At 43.4% G+C, this 22,793-nt stretch overlaps 1 protein-coding gene across 1 annotated transcript in view; it reads left to right on the top strand.

Moving 5' to 3' along the window:
* LOC309552830 (A.superbus venom factor 1-like) overlaps positions 1 to 22,793 on the top strand; it is a 360,768-nt gene that overhangs the window by 247,161 nt on the left and 90,814 nt on the right. Inside the window, exons 20-23 of the mRNA XM_082253740.1 lie at positions 1,252 to 1,402; positions 3,548 to 3,711; positions 5,155 to 5,313; positions 15,054 to 15,113. Of these exons, the coding sequence (XP_082109866.1) occupies positions 1,252 to 1,402; positions 3,548 to 3,711; positions 5,155 to 5,313; positions 15,054 to 15,113 (534 nt within the window). The remainder of the gene's footprint in view (positions 1 to 1,251; positions 1,403 to 3,547; positions 3,712 to 5,154; positions 5,314 to 15,053; positions 15,114 to 22,793) is intronic.

The following is a 22,793-nucleotide window of genomic DNA, read 5'->3' as shown; positions in this document are numbered from 1 at the left end:
ATACAGAGTTTTCAATTGGAACAATAGGTGTAAAAACTAATGCTCCTTTTAAACCCTTTATCAAATGATATTGCAAATTTCTAAAGGTTCCTGTTTTGTCTGCCCTTCTCCTTTACTGAACTTTATCAGAACGAGGGCCACCCGCAAAAATTTGTTGATTTAGGCTTCCAACTAACCCTGGATGTAGACAGTGTGTGCCCAGGGTCGCGTTTCTGTGTAGTTCTGGCCGCACACCAACTGGTTGCAGCTGATCACTGAGTTTGCATTGGGTAATGGCACTGAAAGTTGCTGCCTCCAGAAGCGGCAATTAGCCACCCTTGAAAGCAGCAAACTATCTGCAGATAAGCATCTGTGTAAATGTAGCCTTTGATGGAGACACAGTTTTGTAGCAAAGGGCACCTAAAGGGAATCTATGACAATGCCAATAAGAAAGTTGCCAATGCTGATTTATGTATTTAAAGGTTCAAGCTCTGGGGATGTCATTCTAATTCTGGCTCAACTACCTAATGAGTCAGTAGACTGGAATGGGTTGGTTTCAGTGTATGGAAAGGGTTATGAGATTATAGTGATTGCTACTGGTCAGTTGTACTCTAGGTATTAGAGACAGGATCAATTGACATCTGTATCTTTAAAGAAAACCTGTGAGGTCAAAAACACAGAGGTCTGCTACTGCTGACCTGTTTTTAAAGGTACATGGTTTCCAGCTTTAATCGTTATAGTTGTCTTATTACCTAGGCACAGTCTGCCCATGCATCCATTGCGGAGGCGCTTGGCAGGTGACTTATTCACATGTGCTTGTAAATGTCGGCTTGAGCTATTAAGCTCATTAAACTACAGATTTTTCAGCAAAGCAGATAAGGATGGACAGCAAAACCTGTGACCCTAATGGTCCACCTGCTGGCCAAAAATGAAAATGCAAAATCCCCATTTTAAATTTAGCTAAAAAAAAATATATATTTTAAACATTTTTTTTTTTATTCTAACCATAACAAATAAAGTATTGGGCTTAAAATGTTCTATAAGGTGCTTTCCTAAAATCCATACAACATAACAATACACCTGCTTCTTTATTTAGTATGGAATGGAATGTGAACACACAGTGGAAATTAAGGGAGGAAAAACAAGTATGAGAGGCAAGGAATCTCATGGGCCTCAGTAACCATTGCACCCTATTGATTTCCTGAAACTATACCCTAACATCTTGAGGTCAACTTCATTAACCCTTTACTTTTTCTTTCTTTTTGTTGATAGAACCTAAAGCTTAGTATTGACAAGGCAGCCAGCTTCCTGCTGGGCCAGTATCCAAGTCTGGAAAAACCATACTCTGTTGCAATTGCCTCATACGCCCTTGCAAAGGCTGGATCCATCGATAATTCAGCAAAATTGATGTCTGTGTCAAAAGGTACAGAGACCTATAGCATGTGACATAATCTTGTATATACATTTTGAAACTTTTTATCTACACAAAATCATTTAAACTGCAAGTCATCTGTGATTAAGCAATAGATATGCATAAGTGCATGTAAACCCTTACATTTACCCACTAAAGTAACTAGATGCAGATGATAGATGCAAATTCTCCAGCCTAAGTTGTACCTGTTTATCTGCAGCCCCTCTATGGCCTTCTAAAGCACACATTTTACATAGCATTTCTGAGCTCCAAATGGCAGGGTGTGGGAATCTGATGTTATCTGATGTTACACACTCCACGGTATAGAGTGGAGAGCTGTGTCTAATCTGAGACCTGAGTGGAGAGTACATGGAACCATGCAGAGCTGAGTCAGTAAAATGCACTCTGTGTGCTGGGGGGGGGGGGGGGTGGGTGGGATACCTTACAAAGGGGTCCTGCATCACTTTGAAACATTGCATTATGCTTTCTGTGATGGGATCGTTCTTCAGTAAAGATTTTGGATGCTATTTGACAATCCATGGTTCAATAAAGATTTGACGGTGTGCTGGTGAATATATGTATATGATCTGTGATGTCTCTGGTTGCAGCTGGTTGTTGCTTCAGCACCTGCTACTCCTAAGCCTTAATCAGGAAATTGTACATTGGGAATATTGACACTAGTCTAAGTAAGGTTCCTTTTAAGGCCTCATGCACACTATGCTCTTCTGTTAAATGTGCCTAAAACCAAGTTTTTCAAATACATTTAGACACGTTATGGTGTGTCAAATGTTTAGGCTTTTTTTTATTATTATTATTTCATTGGCCAGAATAGTAATTTCTGGCCATTGAGATGAATGAACGCTCAAGAGTGAAACATGACTAGCATTTTGACATGTTTAGAAGCCTTTTCATGCATTTAGACACGTCCGGTGTTTTTTCTGCCAAAAAGCTCCTCTCCTGAACATGACTTTGGTGTGATCAGATTTCTGGCAATAAATACCTCTAAATGTCTGTAGCACTGCCCCCTAGAGGACTGCTGTGAATTGCACTTTCTGGATTCCCCTGGGTTCACCTTAGCAACTGATAGCATTAAAGTCCTTGGATCAGTCCATAAATAATCCAGGGGATGTTGGTTTTTGTGTTTTTATTTGGAACTGGGATAGGAGAAGGGATGAGTGGGATACTCCAACTATAAACTATGCACAATTGTGAGGACAACTAGCTGTAGTGTGCGGCAAGGCTGCTACTTCACCTTGACACAGAAGTGAAGATAGGTAATGTGATCCTGTTTGAGTTATTCTTCAGGGTTCTAACTTGGCACCCCCTTTCTCACTTGCTGTGTGCACTGACACCTGTCCGCTGACTCTCCACTGGAGCAGTCCCCTTTCCTGGGCAGACCCCTGGCAAGCTTCCCGGCACTCACAGACACTGTTTTTCCCAAGGTTGCTCTGCCTCCAACTCCACTTGTCAGCTTCCTGGACCTCCTGGCTCAGCACCACACTCTTGGCTCACTAGGCCGACTGCCTGCGACCACCAACAGACAGGGGGAAAGACAGCCGTCACCCTCCTCCTGGGACCTGGCTTCCCGCCCAAAGACACTCTGTCACATGTGTCCTTGGCTTTTATAACATATCCCAGGATGCACCACTGTTTGTGCCAACCCACTGGGATAGTTACAAAGCCTGTGTGTCACTGACTGGGTTTCCCCCACTGTCCAACAGGCTCCCCTATTGGATACAGTGGAGACACTCCCTCAGACCAAATGAATCACATATGGACACATGCAACAGGCAGAACTACTGATCAGGTTCTCCTGATAAGCAGATGGAGCAGACTATGATTTACCTGCTGCTCCCCTGTTAAGAAGGCAGAGCAAACGACTCTCCTTCCTAACACCTATCTAGGAGGGTGCTACATGTCTGTAAATGCCTACTGTATGTGTGAATGGACACCTAGGCTAACATACAGGGGCAATTAGGGGCAGAAAAAAAAGTCAAATGCCTGTAAAACAGGCTTTCTATAGCTGCAGTGTGCATGAGGCCTTAGGTGTGAAATGTTATAATTTTTTTTTAAACATGTGACTGTGTAGCACCTGTGCTAAATGGCTGCTATTGTTCTGTCCTAACCATTTACTCTGTTGTGTGTTTTCCCCGAAAGACAAGAGCCATTGGGATGAACCAGGAGCTCGATTTATTTCTTTGGAGGGCACATCTTACGCTCTGCTCGCTCTACTGCAAATGAAAGAATATGAAGGCACAGGAGATATTGTACGCTGGTTGACTGAACAAAGATACTTTGGAGAGGGGTACGGATCTACACAAGTAAGCAGCATGAATGGGTCTTATGCTCTTACAAAATATTTAGAGCCCAACTCATCTTTCAGGTAAAATCAAATAAATTCATTCCAGGTGCATCAAACAAAAAAAAAAAAAAAAAGGTGCAAATTATTACAGTTAATTTTCTTTAGAAAGCAGCCACAGGCTGTTTAGTTCCCTTTCCCCTGCCAGCAATATGTAGAGGAGGACACTTTTCAGAGGTCCAACATTCACTCTGCTGAGGCAAAACTAGAGCACTGCAATCAACAAAACCCATGCTCCCTGCTGATTGGATATCTTTAGCTCATAAGTGTCAGACCTCTGCAGAGGGACCACTGCTTCCACACAGAGAATAAGGGTCCTCCTGTATAGAGAACGTTGGCCTCTTTCTTTTTACTGTTTGTGTCCTAGAAAGGGAAACAAAATAAATGAGGCTTTAACCATTCCCTACTCAATAAAAAGAGATGCACTTTATTTTACAGAAATTGGGGCTCCTGGCTCAATCATCCCAAATGCTTACCTCTCGCCTGAACTGTCACTCCTCTAATGCATTCCAACTATCACCTATCATCTAAAAACCCAACAAGACCACCTTTCTTTAACTTCTATCTAGACTACAGTGTCATATGATATAGACCAGTGTTTCTCAAGATTTTTTTCAGTCAAGGCACCCTTTAAAATTATGGACAGTCTTGAGGCACCCCATTATAAAATGTAAAAACTATTCTAATAGTTTTGTGTAATGCAGCAACATCTATACACATGGGACACACAACATTAGAGGTGATTTATTCTTCCAAAGCAAATACAATTCTGAAAACTGATACTGACTAGTATTCCAGTGTTAATGAGGACCCAAAGCTGATGGAGAGAGGCAAGGGAAGGGAGAAGAAGGATGATATGCAGGCAACTGACATCCTCCTTATCAAATGATGATGTCATTGGTCATTAGGAGGTTAGCAGCTAGAAGGTTGTAATGGTGCACAATGAAACTAAAAAGGCAGGTTTCATGCACCCACCAGCTTGTATGACATTTTGAGGCAATTTTTAGACATTTATCCAAGGCACCCCTGAAGAAACCTCACGGCACCCCAGGATGCCTGGACACCCTGGTTGAAAAGGCTGAAATAGACAATACCAACTCACATTACTTTATTTATACCTTCCATTGTTAGCAAAATGTTTACTATACTCGCTAAGTTTGAAACAGTATGGGGACCAAAAAAATAAAGCATCTATCAATTAAAAAGTGCAGCTACCTGATGGTGCATGCATATAGCCCAGAAACTTTCATTACCCCTTCTACATCTGGTTCCCAGGCCTTTTTCCCCAACAAAACTCTTACACTTTCTGGTGGCAACAGTTCCTGTGTGTCAAACACTGTGAATCAAGCATATTTTGATTGCAATTGCTGTTTTCTAAACTTTATTTGTCTTCATTGTCTTATAGGCCACCATCGTTATGTTCCAAGCTTTGGCTCAGTACCAGATAGATGTGCCAAATACCGTCATTTTAGATATGGATGTGTCTATTCATCTTCCTGAAAGACAAAGCCCCTTGAACTACCACATTAATATTGAAAACGCATTGCTTGCACGCTCTGCTGAGGTAAGAGTTACAGTGTTCAGAACACTAGTCTTGAATAGACCAGAACTTCCCACTTAAAGGATAAGGCAATAATGTTAGGAACATCCTTACTGTTTCAGTCAGGTGTCTTCCAATTGTCCATAAGCTGTTGTCCATCAGGCAGTTGGCAATAGCTCACTTGTTTGTCTAGCAATCCCTGGTAGCATCTCTATATGCTAGGTTGCCTAAGTCTAACACTGGCCATGCACTGGTAGATTTTCAAATGAACGTTTGTACAAACATTTGTACGAAAATTAGTACGAAAATTCTCAGTACGTTTGAGGAATTGTCATGTTTGCTTGTAATATTCGATTTTGGAATGAATGGACTTTACCAAAGAAAAACCAAAAACATATTTGAGAAAAAAATGTAAATTCCACTGCTTCAGATTTTCTTATCACTGTGGTCAACTTGATCCCAATAACGATTAAAAGAAAAGTCGAAAAAACATTCATGAAAAGAAGAATTTTGAACTATATTCTACTAGTGTATGGCCAGCTTAAAGAGGGGTTTCAGTATCCCCCACAATAAAAACAAATGTCAGAAGCTACAAATAATGAAGCTGCTGACTTTTATTATAACAAGACTTACCTGTCCTCACCCAGGCCGATTCTTTAATCAGCTTTAATCAGCTTTGGGTCCAGGCACCAATATCTTAACTAAATGAAACCAGCAGTAAGCCGGTTCCCCACTGTGAATGCGCGAACCACGCTTTGTGAATGGTCCCGCAGTCTTCTGGGACCTGTGATGTGTTTAAGAAAGCTGTGGGTGAAGGAGAGGGGGAAGCAAACTTGCGCTCAGATCAAAACCAGGTCAGTCAAAACTAGATGCCCCCCCTATCTCAGAAGTGCCAATTGATAAAGATGAGAACAGGAGGATGCAAACATGTGGAACTTCTCCTTTTGGGTGAAGTTCTGCTCTAACTCTGCTCTCTATGGCTTCCCTGCTGGTTCTGGAGCCTCCCCTTGTTCCTCTGATCACCTGCTATTACTTGCCTGTCTGTAAATTATTTATACCCTAAGGCAGCCCATACATTATACATTTTCTTCAACTGTTCAACTGGTGAGTTTAACCAATCACTCCCGCTGTGCTATTGTTCTATTGTGTTCTGACGGCCGTCTCTGCCATCAGAACACAATGACCAGTTTTACTAGTTATAACCAACCTCACTGATCATTCAGAAAAACCCAACAGAGTGGTCATACAGAAGTCGATCAATAGACCGACTTCTATACAACCAGGGTGCCCATACAAAAACCAAAATTTGGCAGGTCCCTACTTAAACGGCCGAATTTCAAACCATGTATGGCCAGCATAAGGCGTTACATGCTCACATTTTGATTGGCTACAACTCCATTAAAGTGTATCAGAACTGGAGCCCAATGGTTCATTTTATTGTTTACTAGCTTGTGTTTTCAACTTTCTTCCTAAACCATCTCAGATTGACTTTGCTCTTGACCCTGCTCGTACCATTGTGCTTGAGCCCCACTTTTGCCTCGACCTCATTGAGATCATTGACTCTTCTGTTTAATATCCACAGTAGGGTATTGATGTTAATGTTCAAATCTATGATAATAACAATTAGCAAGCAGAAAATACTCTCTATGTTTGTAAAGTGATCAATAGGAACTTTTGAAAATGAATATGTGATAGTTGGGACTATAGAAAAGAGGAGGCTATTGTGATTAATATGTGGATTTCAGAAAATTTACTTCTTACTTCCTGACTATATGGGGCTTACAGCGTACCTATAGTGCAAACTTTTTTTAGTTTTAGATAGTTTTGTTATTAAATAGACACATATAGGGGAGAATTTTATCAAAACTGAAGCAGCTGTATTGGCAACCTTTTGGCTTCTAGCTTTCAACTTCAAAGCTTAACTGAAGAAGCTGAAGATACAAGCTGATTGGTTGCTATTAGGGCCGGCCCTACCATGGGTCCCGCTTGGTCCATTGGACCCAGGCAAAACATGGAGAGGGGCAGAAATTTGACTCCCAAAATGTTTTTTTCCAGCAGTTTTGTGTGTCATCAGTTTGCGGTGTGTTACGAGTGGCATTTCCCCATCTCATACTGCTGCCCGTAGTGCAAACTGATGAGTATGAGGAGTTGGAGCGTCTCCTCTGGGGAACGTCCCTCACGTGATTGTGGTATATGCAATGACATCAGACATCAGTGCACTCCATCTCACGCAGGGCAGGCTGGATCATCTAGATGGTGGGCCCGCAAGACACAGGAGTGACAGGAGGACTGAGGACAGACAGAGGGTATTTGGTCGACCGGTCCGGTGGTGAATTATGGAAGATAATATATATCATATTTTCTAACTGTTATATTAATATAAAATAATAGATGTGGGGGCCTTTTGGTGTGTGTGATATTTTTTGGGGGGGCAGCATTTTATTCTTGGACCCAGGCAGCACAATAACTTGGTCAGTCCTGGTTGCCATGTACAGCTGCCCCAGATTCTATCTGCTCCAGTTTTGATAAATTCCCCCCATAGTGTCATTAACTGATTTTCAGCAAAAACAATCTCAACAAAAGTATTCTGATCGGCCTGGATGGAAAATCCAATCTTGAGAAAGTAGATAAGTCAATACAGTCGTTAAGTGTGTGTGATACATTGAACAATGTTTTTGACAGTAAATCAGCAAAACCATCATATACAAAATGATTCCATTCATGGCCACTATAAGGCCCCAGGGCCGCTGATAGGGGGGACCACCAGCCCTCTTGTAGGGGGCCTGAGCACACAGGGGGGCCCACACAGAGAGGGGGATTAGTGATGGACAACAATTACAGAAATCTTCCTCCAGCACCTGAATCTGATCTCTGTCCCTCTCCCTGCTATCAGCTTTTATCTGTTGAGAAAGAGACAGTCGTCCCTCACTAATCCCCCTCCCTTGTGTGGGCCCCCCTCCCAGCACCTATGCTCAGGAGTTTATTTGTAAATTGTAACTTTGTTTCTCTCTCTCTGTCTCTCTGATCACTGAGCTCCAACTGCCCAGCCTGTATATTTTTCCGATCTCATCTTCTTTTTTAGATTTAGCAGGAATTATGCGAGTTATGTTATATTTGTGTCTGATAACAGTGATTTTGTTGTAATTTTAGCTAAATATATCTGTAATATTTTCTTGGGGGGGGCCTGCCAGGTAGTCTGTACAGGGCCCCGCAATTTCTAACAGCAGCCCTGTAAGGCCCGGTTCACATTAAGTGATTCCATATCACAGCAAAATATTTGAGGTGCTTTTGAATGCCATTATTCCTATTGGCACCTCAAATGCGGTTAGATTCGACTGTAATTGTCGCTCAATGGAATTGCACAGCAAAAAAAGGAGCAGGAGCTTCTTTTGTGCAACAAATGTGCATAGAGCAGTCCTTTGAAGTGAATAGCTACATTCATTCTCTATGGTCCCACTGTATGTTAGGAACATAGCCAACCTCTCTTACTCACTCCCAAGATGGGCTATGAACTATGGGATGTGTAGTGTGCATAAAGCAGTGCTCATGACTACAACTAAAGCATATTACTCTTTCCAAACAAAAGCAAGAGAAGGTGAGAAGGAGAGGTTTGGGCATTCAGGAGGATGGTACAGAAAAAAACACTGTAAGAAACAATTTAATTAAAATATAGATTACGAGTAATGATAGATGAACATCTGATAGGACGGTTCGTGAACGTGATCACGCAAACTTTCGCTCAAATCATCGCGAACCACAGGTTCGCGGCGGGTCCCATTCATTTTAATGGCAGAAGAACATTAAAAACCTCCAGGTCATATTTGCAGCCACAAAATACTTACTAGCTGTGCACACATTGTCCCACAACATGGACACTGACATATCAGAAGTATTAAGCGAAAAATTAGCCAACTAGCGTTCACCTGACAGCAAAGAACTTTGTATTCTGTGGCTGGAGGTACATTAGGCATTCACAGGATACAGAAGTAAGTGTCGACCATTACAGGCCCCAAAAATTAGCCCACATGTGTCCCCCTGACAGCAAAGAATGTTCTATTCTGTGGCTGGAGGTACATTTGGCATTCACAGGATACAGAAGTAAGTGTCGGCCATTACAGGCCCAAAAAATTAGGCATTCAACGGACATAAAAGGCCTTTTATTCCACTGTATTTACCTAAGACAGGGACCATGAATTGTTATGGGTGGTGGCGGATATTTGTGGCCTGTCATGAGGAATTTGAATCAAACATTGTCTACTGGTCACATGTGAGGTAGTCAACACTGTCATGAGCTAGGCGAGTGTGCTTATCGGTCACGATCCCCCCTGTTGCTCTGAATGTCCTTTCGGACAGGACACTGGATGAGGGGCAAGCCAACAGTTCCATTGCAAATTTTGCAAGCTCTGGCCAGAGGTCAAGCTTGCCCACCCAGTAGTCCAGGGGTTCATCACTTCTCAGAGTGTCCACATCGGGCGTTAACCCGTTGTAGTTGGACACCTGTCAGTCTAGTCGTTCCCTGATGCTCAATCCAGAGTACAGCTGTCGATGGGTCGGCTGAAAGAATGATCTCATATCAGAAGTGACCAACACATCTTCAAAATGCCCTCTTCGTGCAGGCGCTGTTGGATTGGTACCCGCAACTGTTTCTCTGTGAGTGGAAATTCCTCTGCCAGCGCACGCAAAATGAAGCATTTCTCGAAGCGCTGCATTCTGACAGCCTTCTGTCAATGGTAACATTTCCACCATTTTTTGTTTGTACCGGGGGTCTAAGTACGTTGCCACCCAGTACTGGTCCTTGCCCTTTATGCTTTTTATATGGGGGTCCCTCTTAAAACACTGGAGCATGAAGGCCCCCATTTGCACTAATCTGTAAGCGGTGTCGTGGCCTGGCTCCTGCTCATCATCCAGGATGTCGTCCTCATTCTCCTCCCCCCATCCACGGACAACACCAGGGATCCCAGAAAGGTTTAAAGCATGCTATTCTTGCTCCTCCTCATCCACCCTGGCACCATCCTCCTCTCACTCCTCTTCAGACTCCTGTTGTTAACTTGTCTCAGATGGAGTAGCCCCCCCTGGGAATTCATTCAGCATTGCGACTTCCTCATCTTCCTGCTCCTTGACGGCTTGATCAATGACATGACGCAATGCACGCTTCAGAAAGAAGGCATAAGGTACAATGTCACTGATGGCGCCCTGGCTGCGACTGAGCAGTTTGGTGATCTCATCAAATGGCCACAGAAGTCTGCATGCATCGCGCATAAGCAGCCACTGGTGCGGTGTAAAAAAAACAAGCTCCACAGAACCTGTCCTACCGCAGAGTTCGTACAGGTAGTTGTTAACTGCACGTTTCTGCTGGAGCAGCCTATCAAGCATATACAAGGTTGAGTTCCATCACGCTGGGCAGTCACAAATAAGACATCTGACGGGCAGGTTGTGTCACCGCTGAATGTCAGCAAGGCGAGCCATGGCTGTGTTAGATCTTCTGAAATGGGCCGAGATTTTTCTGGCCTGCCGCAAGACGTCCTGGACCCCAGGGTATTTGACAACGAATCACTGTACGACCAAGTTCAGGATGTGTGCCATGCATGGCACGTGTGTAATTTTGCCCTGTTTCAGCGCGCACAGCAGATTGACACCGTTGTTGACACCACTTTATCAACTGTCAAATTGAGCGGTGTTAGCCACTGATCTGGTGTGAATGAAGTAATCAGTGGATAGGTGATTACCTATAGCGCTTGCTTCAAATTAATAAAGCATCTAATAAATTACATATAAAATTTCATGAAATATATCACTTAAGTGAAACTGGAAAGTAAAAGTAATAAATATATATGTTGTGACAGTAAAAAATATATATAAATCAAATTCCGTGATAAATAGGACATACAAAATATATAGAAAATGTATAAAATTGTATATAAATCACTCTCAGAAAAAAATCCTTAAAGTTCATGTGCACAAAAAATTGTAGACAAACAATCCATTAAATAAAGGTGCAAAAAACACAGTAGTGACTTCTTGATGAAAATGTCCAAAAAAATAAAGTGATCAGTGCTGGTGCTTTTACTCTTGCCCTGGTATCCCTTCTAGTGTTTCACCGTGAAAGGTAGATAAATTTCACACTCACCAGAACTCGTGGGTCCTATATGCCTTAAGACACTAGGACCAATCGTGCTTAAATGACCCTCTCCAGGTCGGGGTGCGTTCCCTCCAGGCAAAACTATTCCTCTGCAGTACCACTCCTACTGCTGATAGCCTCCAAACGGGTGCGTTCCCTCTAAGCAGACCTGTTCCTCTTTAGTGACAATCCTCCTGCTGATCCCCTCCAAACAGAGGGGACGTAAAGAAGAAAAAAACCAGATAGTGCAGTAACGTTTTAAGTGGTTTTTTATTTCACACAACCCTGGTCAATCCAAAAAATACAATCCCAATGAAGTGATAAAACAGGTGAAAACAGGGAAAATCCAATAAAATCCAATAAAAATCCAATAAAAACGGTGAAAAGTCAGTGAGAAACAATGTAAAACAGAGAGAACGCAGTCACACATGTGAGCTGCGAGTGGAGAGCGGTAATTCCGGCTTGCGTTCCACTAAGCTCGTGTGACGTCACGATGTGCGTTTTAACTAACGCGTTTTGTCATTGGCTAGACGTCTTCAGAGCCACTGATCTGCCTGTGAACACAAAGCTTAAAGGAGTGCAGGACCAGTGTGGCTCTTGGCTTCCAGGCACAACAGACGCAATACAGCATGGCAATGTCTCACCTGGCATGTCGAATAGGTTCTGGGGATCTTGGGTGGTGCAACGGAAGAGACAGTAGCAGCGGAAAAGGAGGAGTCAGCCAAGGAGGAGAGGGAGGATGGAGTAGGAGGAGGAGAAGAAGAGGCAGGCCTGCATGCAATCCGTGGTGGTAAAACCAAATCTACACGGGTGCCATGGGTTACATGGTTGATGGCTGTCAGGAGGTTCACCCAGTGGGCAGTAAAAGTTATATACCTTCCCTGCCCCTGTTTGCTAGACCAGGTGTCTGTGGTCAGATGTATCTTGGCACCGATACATTCACTTGCCGTTGAACATGGCCTTATAGCTCTGGGTTGCCCTTCTGCAAGAAATATTTCCTTCCTGGGACCTTTCATTGTGGTGTTCCAATGGCCACAAATTTTCAAAAAGCCTCCGAGTGAATCAGTTTAAATGCCAGTAGTTGGTGGGCTATCAGTTCCGACAAGCCAGCGGTCAACCGTTGGGCAAGAGGGTTATCGGGCGTCATCATTTTTTTACGCTCCAACATTTTGGCCATGGAAGCCTGCATTTTTCCAGAAAAACGTGAGGATGGAATAATGGATGGTGGAGTGAAGGACAATTGTGAGGAGAGAGGAGAAGGAGAAGAAACTGGACGGTGAGAGCCTGAAGTGTGGCTTTGTGGGTTCTGATGGTGTTTCTCACACTGGGCTCGGTAATGGGAGTCCAGGTGCCTTCTTAAGGCAGTCGTCCCTAGGTCGAGTGTTGGGCTTACCGGGACTTATGCATTGACTGCAAAGGCTGCAGATGGCAACCCTATTGTCAGCAGCGGACACGTTAAAAAAATCCCACAATGTGGAGCCATGTGTCGGCGTCCAAGGAGAGCTGTGACCGTACATGGTTGATGGCTCGCTCCTGATACATTAGCATTCTGCTTTGTCCCTCCTGTGCAATGTAAGTTCTGCCTGCTTCTCCTCCCTATCTGCTGGTCCATTTCTCCCTCTGAACTCCCCTCCTCTTCCTCTCTTGTTGGCACCCAAGTGACATCCATAGACACGTGATCATCGACGTCACCTTCCCCACCACTAGCATTTGAGATCTAGGAGTAGGCAGCAACAGCGGGGACCAACCTCCTTGGGCTGATCTGGGTACTGTCGTCAGACTGCTGAGTGGGGGCTGTTGCTACCTCCTCTTCCTGATCCGATGCCAAGAATGGCTGCCCATCGGAAATGTCTTGTGATGGATTGGATAATAATTCCAGTGACTTAAGCGGAGGGTATATGGTGGTGGTGTTGGTGGTGGTGTCTTTGCAGGTGCACACAGCAGAGAGTGAAGAGGGTGCAGATTGAGTGGATGAGGAGGGTGCAGAAGAGGAAGGCTGAGTGAGCCACTCAACCAAGTCTGCTGAGTCCTTTGACGTAATCAAACGCACCTTCTGCAACTTTCCACTTTGGCTCCAGCCTGTAGCTCCTGCCCTACCCCTACCACCCCTGTGGAAGGACCTGCCTCTTCCTCTGCCAGTCAATTGCTAAATGACCCTGTGACAAAAGTCTCTAGAGAAGCGCAGTATATGTGGAAGAAGGTATAACACCCCGCTTTAATCTGGGGGGCCACTGGTCTATCACACCAGTTAAAAGTTTTTCCAGTAACTTTTGTCACTGTGTGTAGCAGAGTTAACGCAGCGAAAGAGGCAACATTTCTGCAGTACCCAAATACACTATTATGAAAGTATATTGTTATATAACACCCCACTTCAATCTGTCATTTTTAGGGGGCAACTGGTATATCATACCAGTTATAATACTTTTTTCTAATTGTGTTTGTCACTCTTTGTAGTTGTAGTATCGCTGCAGAACTGCTCACCACACCAGTCACAATGTTGCACAATACAAATCCACTATAATATGCTTTCTATATTAGAAAGTATATTATAAGTGTATTACACCCCTATATACTGCACACCAAACAATAGTACACCTATACCAGTCTTTAAAAGGACTTTTGTGGACCTATTAGTTAGCGATTTTGTCACTAAAGTCTGTCCCTGCTCCACACAGCAACTTCTCCCTACACTGAAAAAAGACAAAATGTAAAATGGCAGCCAGCTCATGTCTATTTATAAGGTAGGGGATATGTCCATGTGCTGAAATGTCTCAGTTGGCTGTCCTGTACCACCTGATGGATGTGTCATGGGTCAAAGTTCTTCACAATTTAAAAGAATATGGCAGTCGCCAATATCGCCATATGTTTGCATGTTCGCATGTTCGGCGAACAGCGAACAAGCAAAGTTCGCTGCAAACCGACCGCTGGGCAAACCACAAGGTCATCTCTAATTACGAGGCCAATAAAGTAGAACCATAGGCAAAACTTTTTTTTATTTTGGTTAGAGCAAGGAGTAACTCCTGTCATTTTTTTTTTTTTCGCCATCTGTGTCCCATTGCGGAGATTTCCCTTCACTTCCTTTCCCATAGCCAAACAGGAAGTGAGTGGAAATCCCTGCAAATTAAGGGAATTCCGTGGGGAAACCCAGGTCATTAGAGCTAATTTCCCCATTGGAAGATTTCCCTTCTATTACTTTTCTGGGGACAACCTAAAATTTTGGGATTTTCTTTTACTTTCACTTTGAATGATAATAGTAAACAGGACAAATAGAGAGGGTGAATCTCCTTAACGGGGGCACAGCCAGCAAGAAAAACTGACAAGCATTCTAATACTTATCCTCTCTATCCAAAACTAAATAAACGGTTTGCCTTTAGTTATACTTTAAATAGGGGATGTGTATGGATTATCTTTGCAGAATAAGAATGCTGTTAAGTGTCACTTTTACTAAGGTGTATTTGACACTATTATGCACTTTCTGGAGCTGGGAGACAGTGTCTAGGGTCAGGCAGTAGATTACTGACAATGGCAACATGAATTTAAGTTAAGTTGAAGGTACAATAATCTTTTTTTCAAGTATTTCAAAGAAGAAATACTTCCCATTTGACTGATTCTGTTTAATTTTCACACAAAGTAAATTTGATTGCAGACCCGACTGAACAAAAAGTTTGAAGTGACCGCAAAAGGCAAAGGACAAGGAACACTGACGGTAAGGGTCATACCACTTTCATTTTCCAGTACTGAAATCTAAATTATGAAGAGGCCATGCATATGGAGATATTGTTATTATCACTTTTAAGCATCATCATTTTGTAAATGCATTATTAAAGCAGTACTCCTTCCCAAAAACTTCTATTTTTTTAGATACAAAGATAGAGATGAAGATATCTCCATCAGATCTCTTCTGAACTTTATAGCCATAATGCACTTTCCATAATTCCTGTCCTGATGTGATAAGTAAGGATTGGCAGTAGGCTAAATTCATGATTCCCCTTTCTAGCCGCTTCCCAACTGCTGTCAGTATATTAACTTCGGCAGTCAGCCCCTCACAGGCAAAGCAACGTAGGGGTACGTCGCTAGCCTGTGAGGCTCTAGGGGGCGAGCGTGCGCCGCCGGAGGCACGCTCCCGCCCCCACTCGTTCACGGACTCCCCCGCGCGTGTGACCGGCGAACCCAATGTCCGCCGGCCACTCGCGATCGTCCGCTGCAGAGGGAGAAAGGCAGGCGGCTAATGTAAACAAAGCCGCCTGTCATTCTCCCCTGTGTAACTGCAGAGATCATACGGTCCTGCTATGTAGGATCGTATATCTTTGTAGTTACACAAACAGCCACATCCCTGTACAGTTAAAAGCACTCCCCTAGGGACACACTTAACCTCCCTGGCGGTATGATTATGTCAGGAATTATGTACCAAAAGCGGTACAATTTTTTGCATGGAAATTTGGCGTTATGTATTGTAGGCCTACAATTCTTAGTAAATATCTACTTAAACCTGACCAAAACAAGACTCTAGTAGACATCCCAGATGTGATAAATTTGAAACACAAACACATAAATTATAATCTAATCAATAATATAATTTTTTTCAATAATGCAATGAAAAATAATGAAATTTGTCAAACAAAGAATTTCAATACACATCCTGAGTGTGAAACAGTTTGAAGCATGGAACTAGACAAAGTCCGACGTTGCAATCAGGACAATAGTACCTTGTTTCCTTTCGGACTTTTTTTTCCATTGCCATCCTTCTTGGAACAGCAAACGACGCACATCCTGGTAGGCGCTAACTTTCTTGCGGTTGGCAGTACAAAGTCTACAAAATGATGGCTTGTCAGGCGTTCTGGATTGCCAACGTCAACAGCGCGTTGTCTGGTTCTGTTAGCAGATACTGATGGCGTCGGGTGGTTGACAAAAATCTGCTCAGCCACCTTCCAGATAAAGTCAGAATGAACAAGAGGTATGTCAGTGTTTGCTTTATAAAGGATATAGGCGTTCCAAAAGGAGATGCCTGAAAAACTTTTTGTAATACTTTTTCTGTTGCTTCCGCATCGCCGGGTAAAATATCATTGCCTGATCGGCTCGGTCGACACCTCCCATTGTGTGATTATAGTAGATCATGACTTGCGGCTTCAGCACATCTGTTACGTGTTTTGTACGGACCATGGCAGTGGAGGTGCTGTGCACGGTGCTCATGAGACACACGTCCTTTTTGTCTCGCCATTGCATTGCCATCATTTTACCCTTTTGAAAGGCAACCATCTCTCCTTTTTTTAGTTTTTTCCTGCTAAACATTGATGGCATGTCCCGCCGGTTTGGCCTAACAGTACCATACCCATCAGTTTTGTTTAGGAGCAAAACCTCATAAAGTTCCAGAGAGGTGTAAAAATTGTCCGTTGTCACGCAATATCCCTGGTTCAGCAATGGGTCCAGCAGTGAAAGGACAGAGGATGTGGCCATCCCATAGCCGCTGTACCTGGGATTAAACTTGGTACCTTTCCCAGTGTAAATGATAGCATTCCAGATATATCCGGTGGATGATTCACAGAGCATATAAAATTTGATGCCAAACCGCGCTCTTTTGGATGCAATAAATTGTATCCAGCTCAGGCGTCCCTTGTAGGCCATCAGACTTTCGTCCACACTGACATCCCTTTCTGGCACATAGGTCCGCTGGAAATTGGTGACAATCATTTGGCACACCTCCCAGATTTTTTTGAGTTTGGGCGCAGGATGCGTGGCCTCATCAAACTCTTAGTTAAGAGTGTAAATTCTTCATGATCAGTGAAAAACGATATTCGGACATCACTGTGCCAAAAAATGGAGTGGCCAGCATCTTACTGGTGGTCCAATACCATTTCTAGAGCGGTTTCCCCACCACCCCCTGAAGGATGATGAGTCCCAGAAACTGCCAGATGTCCTCTTTACTGACCGGTTCCCATTTTCTGGATCTGGAAAATCTGGCACGCAGCGTAGCGGATTGCTGCTCATGGTAGCGGTTGGTTTCTGTGACGATTTTTAGAATTACCTCCTCAGTTAGAAATAATTTCAGGTGCGCCAGAGGGTTGTCACTCTCCACATCAACCTTCATCCCAGGAGATCCAGTGAATCGGAATCTCGGGGGCGATGCCTGGTCCGCATCGCTGTTTAGAGGGCAACAAGTGCGCACATCGCTTAGGTCAGGTGCGGGATCATCGGTGTTGTCACTTTCTGGATCAGTGTCGGTGTCAGATGACAAATCTCCCCACGACTCAATGTCGCTCTGTTCTGCGAGCAGCTCCGTGTCGCTGCCGCTGTGGCTGTCGCAGTCGCTCAGCTGATCCAAAAGCGCATTTGTCGGACAGCGCTTTTTTGATGCCATTTTCAAAGGGTTTTATTTGTCCCAAATGACAATGGCAAGGGGCAGTTAAAGGGCACTGTGTCTGATACTAAGGTGATACAGTTTAATCCTCTCAGATTACACTGTATCACCTCCTTTTTATGTGTTTGAGTTGGTGCAACTTTTGAATTTCCCTCCCAGTTCCGCTCCCATGCAGCATTGCTGCTGCAGGGAACGGAACCAGGAAGTCATCAGACCGACGGACGAGTGGCGGGGATCTCAGCGGTGATCACAGCAATGGGAGATCTTTGCTGGATCGCCAGGAGAAGGTAAGGAACCCCGCTGCAGGCTCTGCACATCTACCCCGAGCGTGACTCGGGGATACCGATAGTAGCATGAAAAATCCACCCCGAGTCACACTCAGGGATACCGCTAAGGGGGTTAACCCCTCCTTCTCCAATAAAGTTAACCCCTTCCCTGCCAGTGTCATTTTTACAGTAACAGTGCATATGTATAGCACTGATTACTGTAGTAATGTCACTGGTAACCCCAAAATCAAAAATGTCAGTCAAGGGTCCGATCTGTCCGCCGCAATGTCGCAGTCCCGCAAAAAAAAAAAAAAAAAAAAATTGCAGATTGCTGCCATTACATGTTAAAAAAAAAAAAAATGACAAAAATTTTTCCCATAGTTAGTAAATGCAATAACTTTTGCGCAAGCCAATCAAAATACGCTTTTGGCAATTTTTTTTTTACCAAACATATGTAGCAGAAAACAAATTGGCCTAATATGTTAAAAAAAATTGTGATGTTTACTTGTTTTTTTGGTGGGGAATTTCATATAAAAAAATGTGAAAAATATTGTTATTTTTTGCAAAATTTATGCTCTTTTTTTGTTTATAGCGCATTATCAAAAAATCGCACAGGTGATCAAATACCACCAAAAGAAATCTCGAAGTAAAACAGAGTACGGTGTTCAATGGACTGAAAAGACAGCCACGGAACCACCAAGGTAGTGGGACTTTAAAGGTGGATGGTTGTGGCACAGACAGAACAACAAGAGATTGAGTTTAAAAATACATTTTATTAGTTTCCATAATACATTAAAAAGATACGAGAGACGTATCCAGTAAATAGTCAACAAGAATTAATCCATGAGGAGAAAAATACAGTTGATACAGATACTGTGTGGTTGTGAACCGAGGAGATGTAGTGGGTCACCGGGGTCCTACATGTTTCGCCATTTCAATGGCTTCGTCAGGGACCAAGTGGCTTGTGACCTCTCACAATAGTTCAACACATAATTATCAAAGGCAACACAACTGTGAACTGCATTATTGGTCATGCGTGCAAGGCGGTACCGGAACCTCCCCTCACGACTACCTGACGCTGCAGTGCGCGGGACGCTTGTGAATCTGGTCCGGCTTCTTGAGGCTGGGACTTTCCACCACTCTTTGCTGTACCTGACATAATAGCCGACTGTTCTGTCCTGGCCCGGTCCAGCATTAGCCTGGCCTAGTAAGGCACTCATTACCCTGCGTCCACCCAGGACCTGGGGAGGTTCCGGTACCGCCTTGCACGCACGACCAATAATGCAGTTCACAGTTGTGTTGCCTTTGATAATTATGTGTTGAACTATTGTGAGAGGTCACAAGCCACTTGGTCCCTGACGAAGCCATTGAAATGGCGAAACATGTAGGACCCCGGTGACCCCCTACATCTCCTCGGTTCACAACCACACAGTATCTGTATCAACTGTATTTTTCTCCTCATGGATTAATTCTTGTTTACGATTTACTGGATACGTCTCTCGTATCTTTTTAATGTATTATGGAAACTAATAAAATATATTTTTAAACTCAATCTCTTGTTGTTCTGTCTGTGCCACAACCATCCACCTTTAAAGTCCCTCTACCTTGGTGGTTCCGTGGCTGTCTTTTCAGTCCATTGAACACCGTACTCTGTTTTACTTCAATATTGGGGATGTGGTGGTATCGGTTGGCAATAGGTGCACTTTTGTCAGTCACCCAATCTCATTTTTTCCAAAAGAAATCTCTGTTTGTGGGAAAAAAAGGACGTCAATTTTGTTTAGGTATAGCGTCGCACGACCGCGCAATTGTCCGCTAAAGTCATGCCGTGCCGAATCGCAAAATAGGGCCTGGTCAGGAAGGGGGTAAAATCTTCTGGGGCTTAAGTGGCTAGAATGCACTCTGCATATATTCCTATGAAAAATCCACTAAGAGGCTGGTGACAACACAATACTTATCTTTAGATCATTAGAGAAGATAGCACTACAGGCTTTATTGCAGATACAATTTCTTAGTCACAGAGGGCCGGATTTAAAGAAACTGCAGCTTCAAACATCTATGACGTGTTTCAGTTTCGCCGCTTTCAAATCAATTAACTGGCACTGCGGCGAATTGGCTAGTGAAACAGCAATAATGAATTCCGCCGTCAGCGGTATTCACTTACGATCGCGGCTTTGCAAATTCGCAAACTTATGTCTTCGTGCTTATAGCAGTTTTCACATAGCGATGTGGGCTAGTGGATTAGTGCACACATCACGTCTGTAATTCATCTCCCTCTGCTGTAGGTTTGAGGCTTACCATCGCCACCTAACTTTTTTATTTTCTTTTTTTGTTTATATTTCTAAAATGTAACGGATTACATCATATATATTGCTAAATAATGTTACACTGAGAAGCGCTTGCAAACCTACTGTATTTTAAGTGGTTTTATGATCTTGTCTGTGTGTCGAATCGATCTTATGATTGGAAGTACCAAAGGCAAGTGACCAAACCCCTACACTACTTCAGGGCAAGATGAAACCTCACAATTTTACCATGGTCTTCTTCCCAGATTCCATACAATGTTTAGTACTTTAGCTATATGTGCTTTTTAGCCTTAACACACTCCTTTTTTTCCACCATACAGCTTTATTCTGCACAATAGCTAAGTGCTTTGCAACTTCACTGCAGTTAACAACGTCATGGGTTCAAATCCCAACAATCACTACACTTGGGATCTCTTTTCACTCTCATTTTTTTAACAGTTTTTTTAAACTATCTTGAATTTGGGGGGGGGGGGGGGGGTGTCCTACCCAAATTTCAAGCACATTAATGGAAACAACACAATTTTGATTTTATGAGTGTGGTCCTAGTTTTCTCGAGATGCAATTCTTTACATATTTACCATGGTTCTTACAATTTCTTGACCAATAAACATAGGTGTCTGATATTGGACTCTCTCCATATTTCAACAACACAGACCCTCATAGTCCAACACTACATTTGCCTCACACCTCAACACAACACTGTCACATCCCTACTCTACATTACAACCCCTCACATCACCAGTACAAGCAGCATGCAAAGTGCAAAGCTCCGGCCTTGGCAGCTTAATGGGCCATACACTAAGAATTTTTCAAGACTTTTTCCTGTAGACTTAACCAAACCATATAATATAAGGTCAAACCTCAACACTTTCAATTTGGATGCAATCAGGCAGGCCCTTGCACTACATAGAAAATGTCAATCTGAAGGATAAAGTCTTCTCTAAATCTTACAGTGTGTATGGCCCTTTTGTCTTTAGGCACCCACACAAAACAAAAAACACATGTTCAATTCTAAAGTCTTTATTTATTCTAGAATGACAGCATAAGGAGGGATGCAGCAAGATAATATTGTCACTCTCCAGTCCGTGTGCCTTTACAGCGCCAGCCCACGATCTTTGCTCCATGGCTACGGGATTCTGATGTCTTCCACAACTTCATGCAGAGTTCAGAATCCATTCTGCACCTCTACCAGCTCATAGGGGACAGGCATGGCAAGGTTGCTGGTCAGCTTCCAAGCCACTTTGGAAGTTCCAGGGTGTTCATGTTGGTCATCAATGCTGCTTTTGGCCATGTGCCTTACCAAATATCCACTGACCACAAAAGAAGATGAGTGGAGTCCATCAAGGTGGGTTTCTACCACCTACAACCGCAAGCAGTACCACTCCTGGAAAAATAAAACAAAGGATAAGACATTTCATTATGAAAATCACATCTTAATGCCTGTTTGCTTCATTCTGAACTTCATTTAATTTCGACATCACGAGTGAAATAACACATTTTCTGCCAACTTACACAAACCAGAAATCATTAATGTAAACATTTGAATACACACCTGTGACGCCAGACAGCCCATCACCACAGGCTTCTCATGGTACATGCCATGATTCCAAGATGTTCACGTTCTGGAAAATTACAACACCATAAGATACCAAGCAGCTGTTCATACACAGGTGGCATAGACACAAATAAACACCTGCCAGCTCTTCTCAGCCCTTTCCACTATTCACAATACCAACATGTTTATGGTTAGAGGTGCATGTTTTTGCTCAAGTAACAAAATTTTACCAATGTTGACTACACTTTATCTACAATGGCAAGTGTCATTGGCAGATGATAATGACCCTCTGTCTCCCTGTGAGTGGCACCTCTGCTAACTAGCAAATTAATACACATGCCCTATCTTGACCGGTTACAGTACTTACATGTAAAGTGGCTAGCAACCAGGGTATTCCGGGTGGCAAAACCTGCAGCGGTGCTCCGCCGCCTGGGGGCCGCCGGCTGACGGACCTCTGGCTCCCTCTCCTCCGTCAGCTCCCAAGATTCATCCCGGGCAACGCACATGTTGTGCAACACGCAGCACGCCAGGATGATCTTGGAAGCCTTTGTAGGAGAGTACAGGAGTTCACCCCCAGGCCGGGCCAAGCAGAGAAACCGGGATTTGAGAAGACCTATGGTCAACTCGATGATACTCCGGCTTCTCCGCAAGGCCCTGTTGTAATTCATTTCTGCTCGGCCCTGGGGGTACCTGATTGGAGCCATCAGCCACGTCAGCTGCGGGTAACCAGCATCCCCTGAAAAATAAGAAAAATATACATTAGTTCTTCATATCATGTGACTTTAGATGACTCCTCAAAATGGGAGACAATTAGGCATTTTACTAAACAACCTGCTCGTCTGTTTGCAAAAACTCATATGAAACATCTCAACTCTGTCTAACTGCCTAAATCACTAATACAAATGGG

This window comes from Pelophylax lessonae, assembly GCF_965119305.1.
Source record: "Pelophylax lessonae genome assembly, chromosome: 4".
NCBI lineage: Eukaryota > Metazoa > Chordata > Amphibia > Anura > Ranidae > Pelophylax > Pelophylax lessonae.
This window is presented reverse-complemented; position numbering and strand designations above follow the sequence as displayed.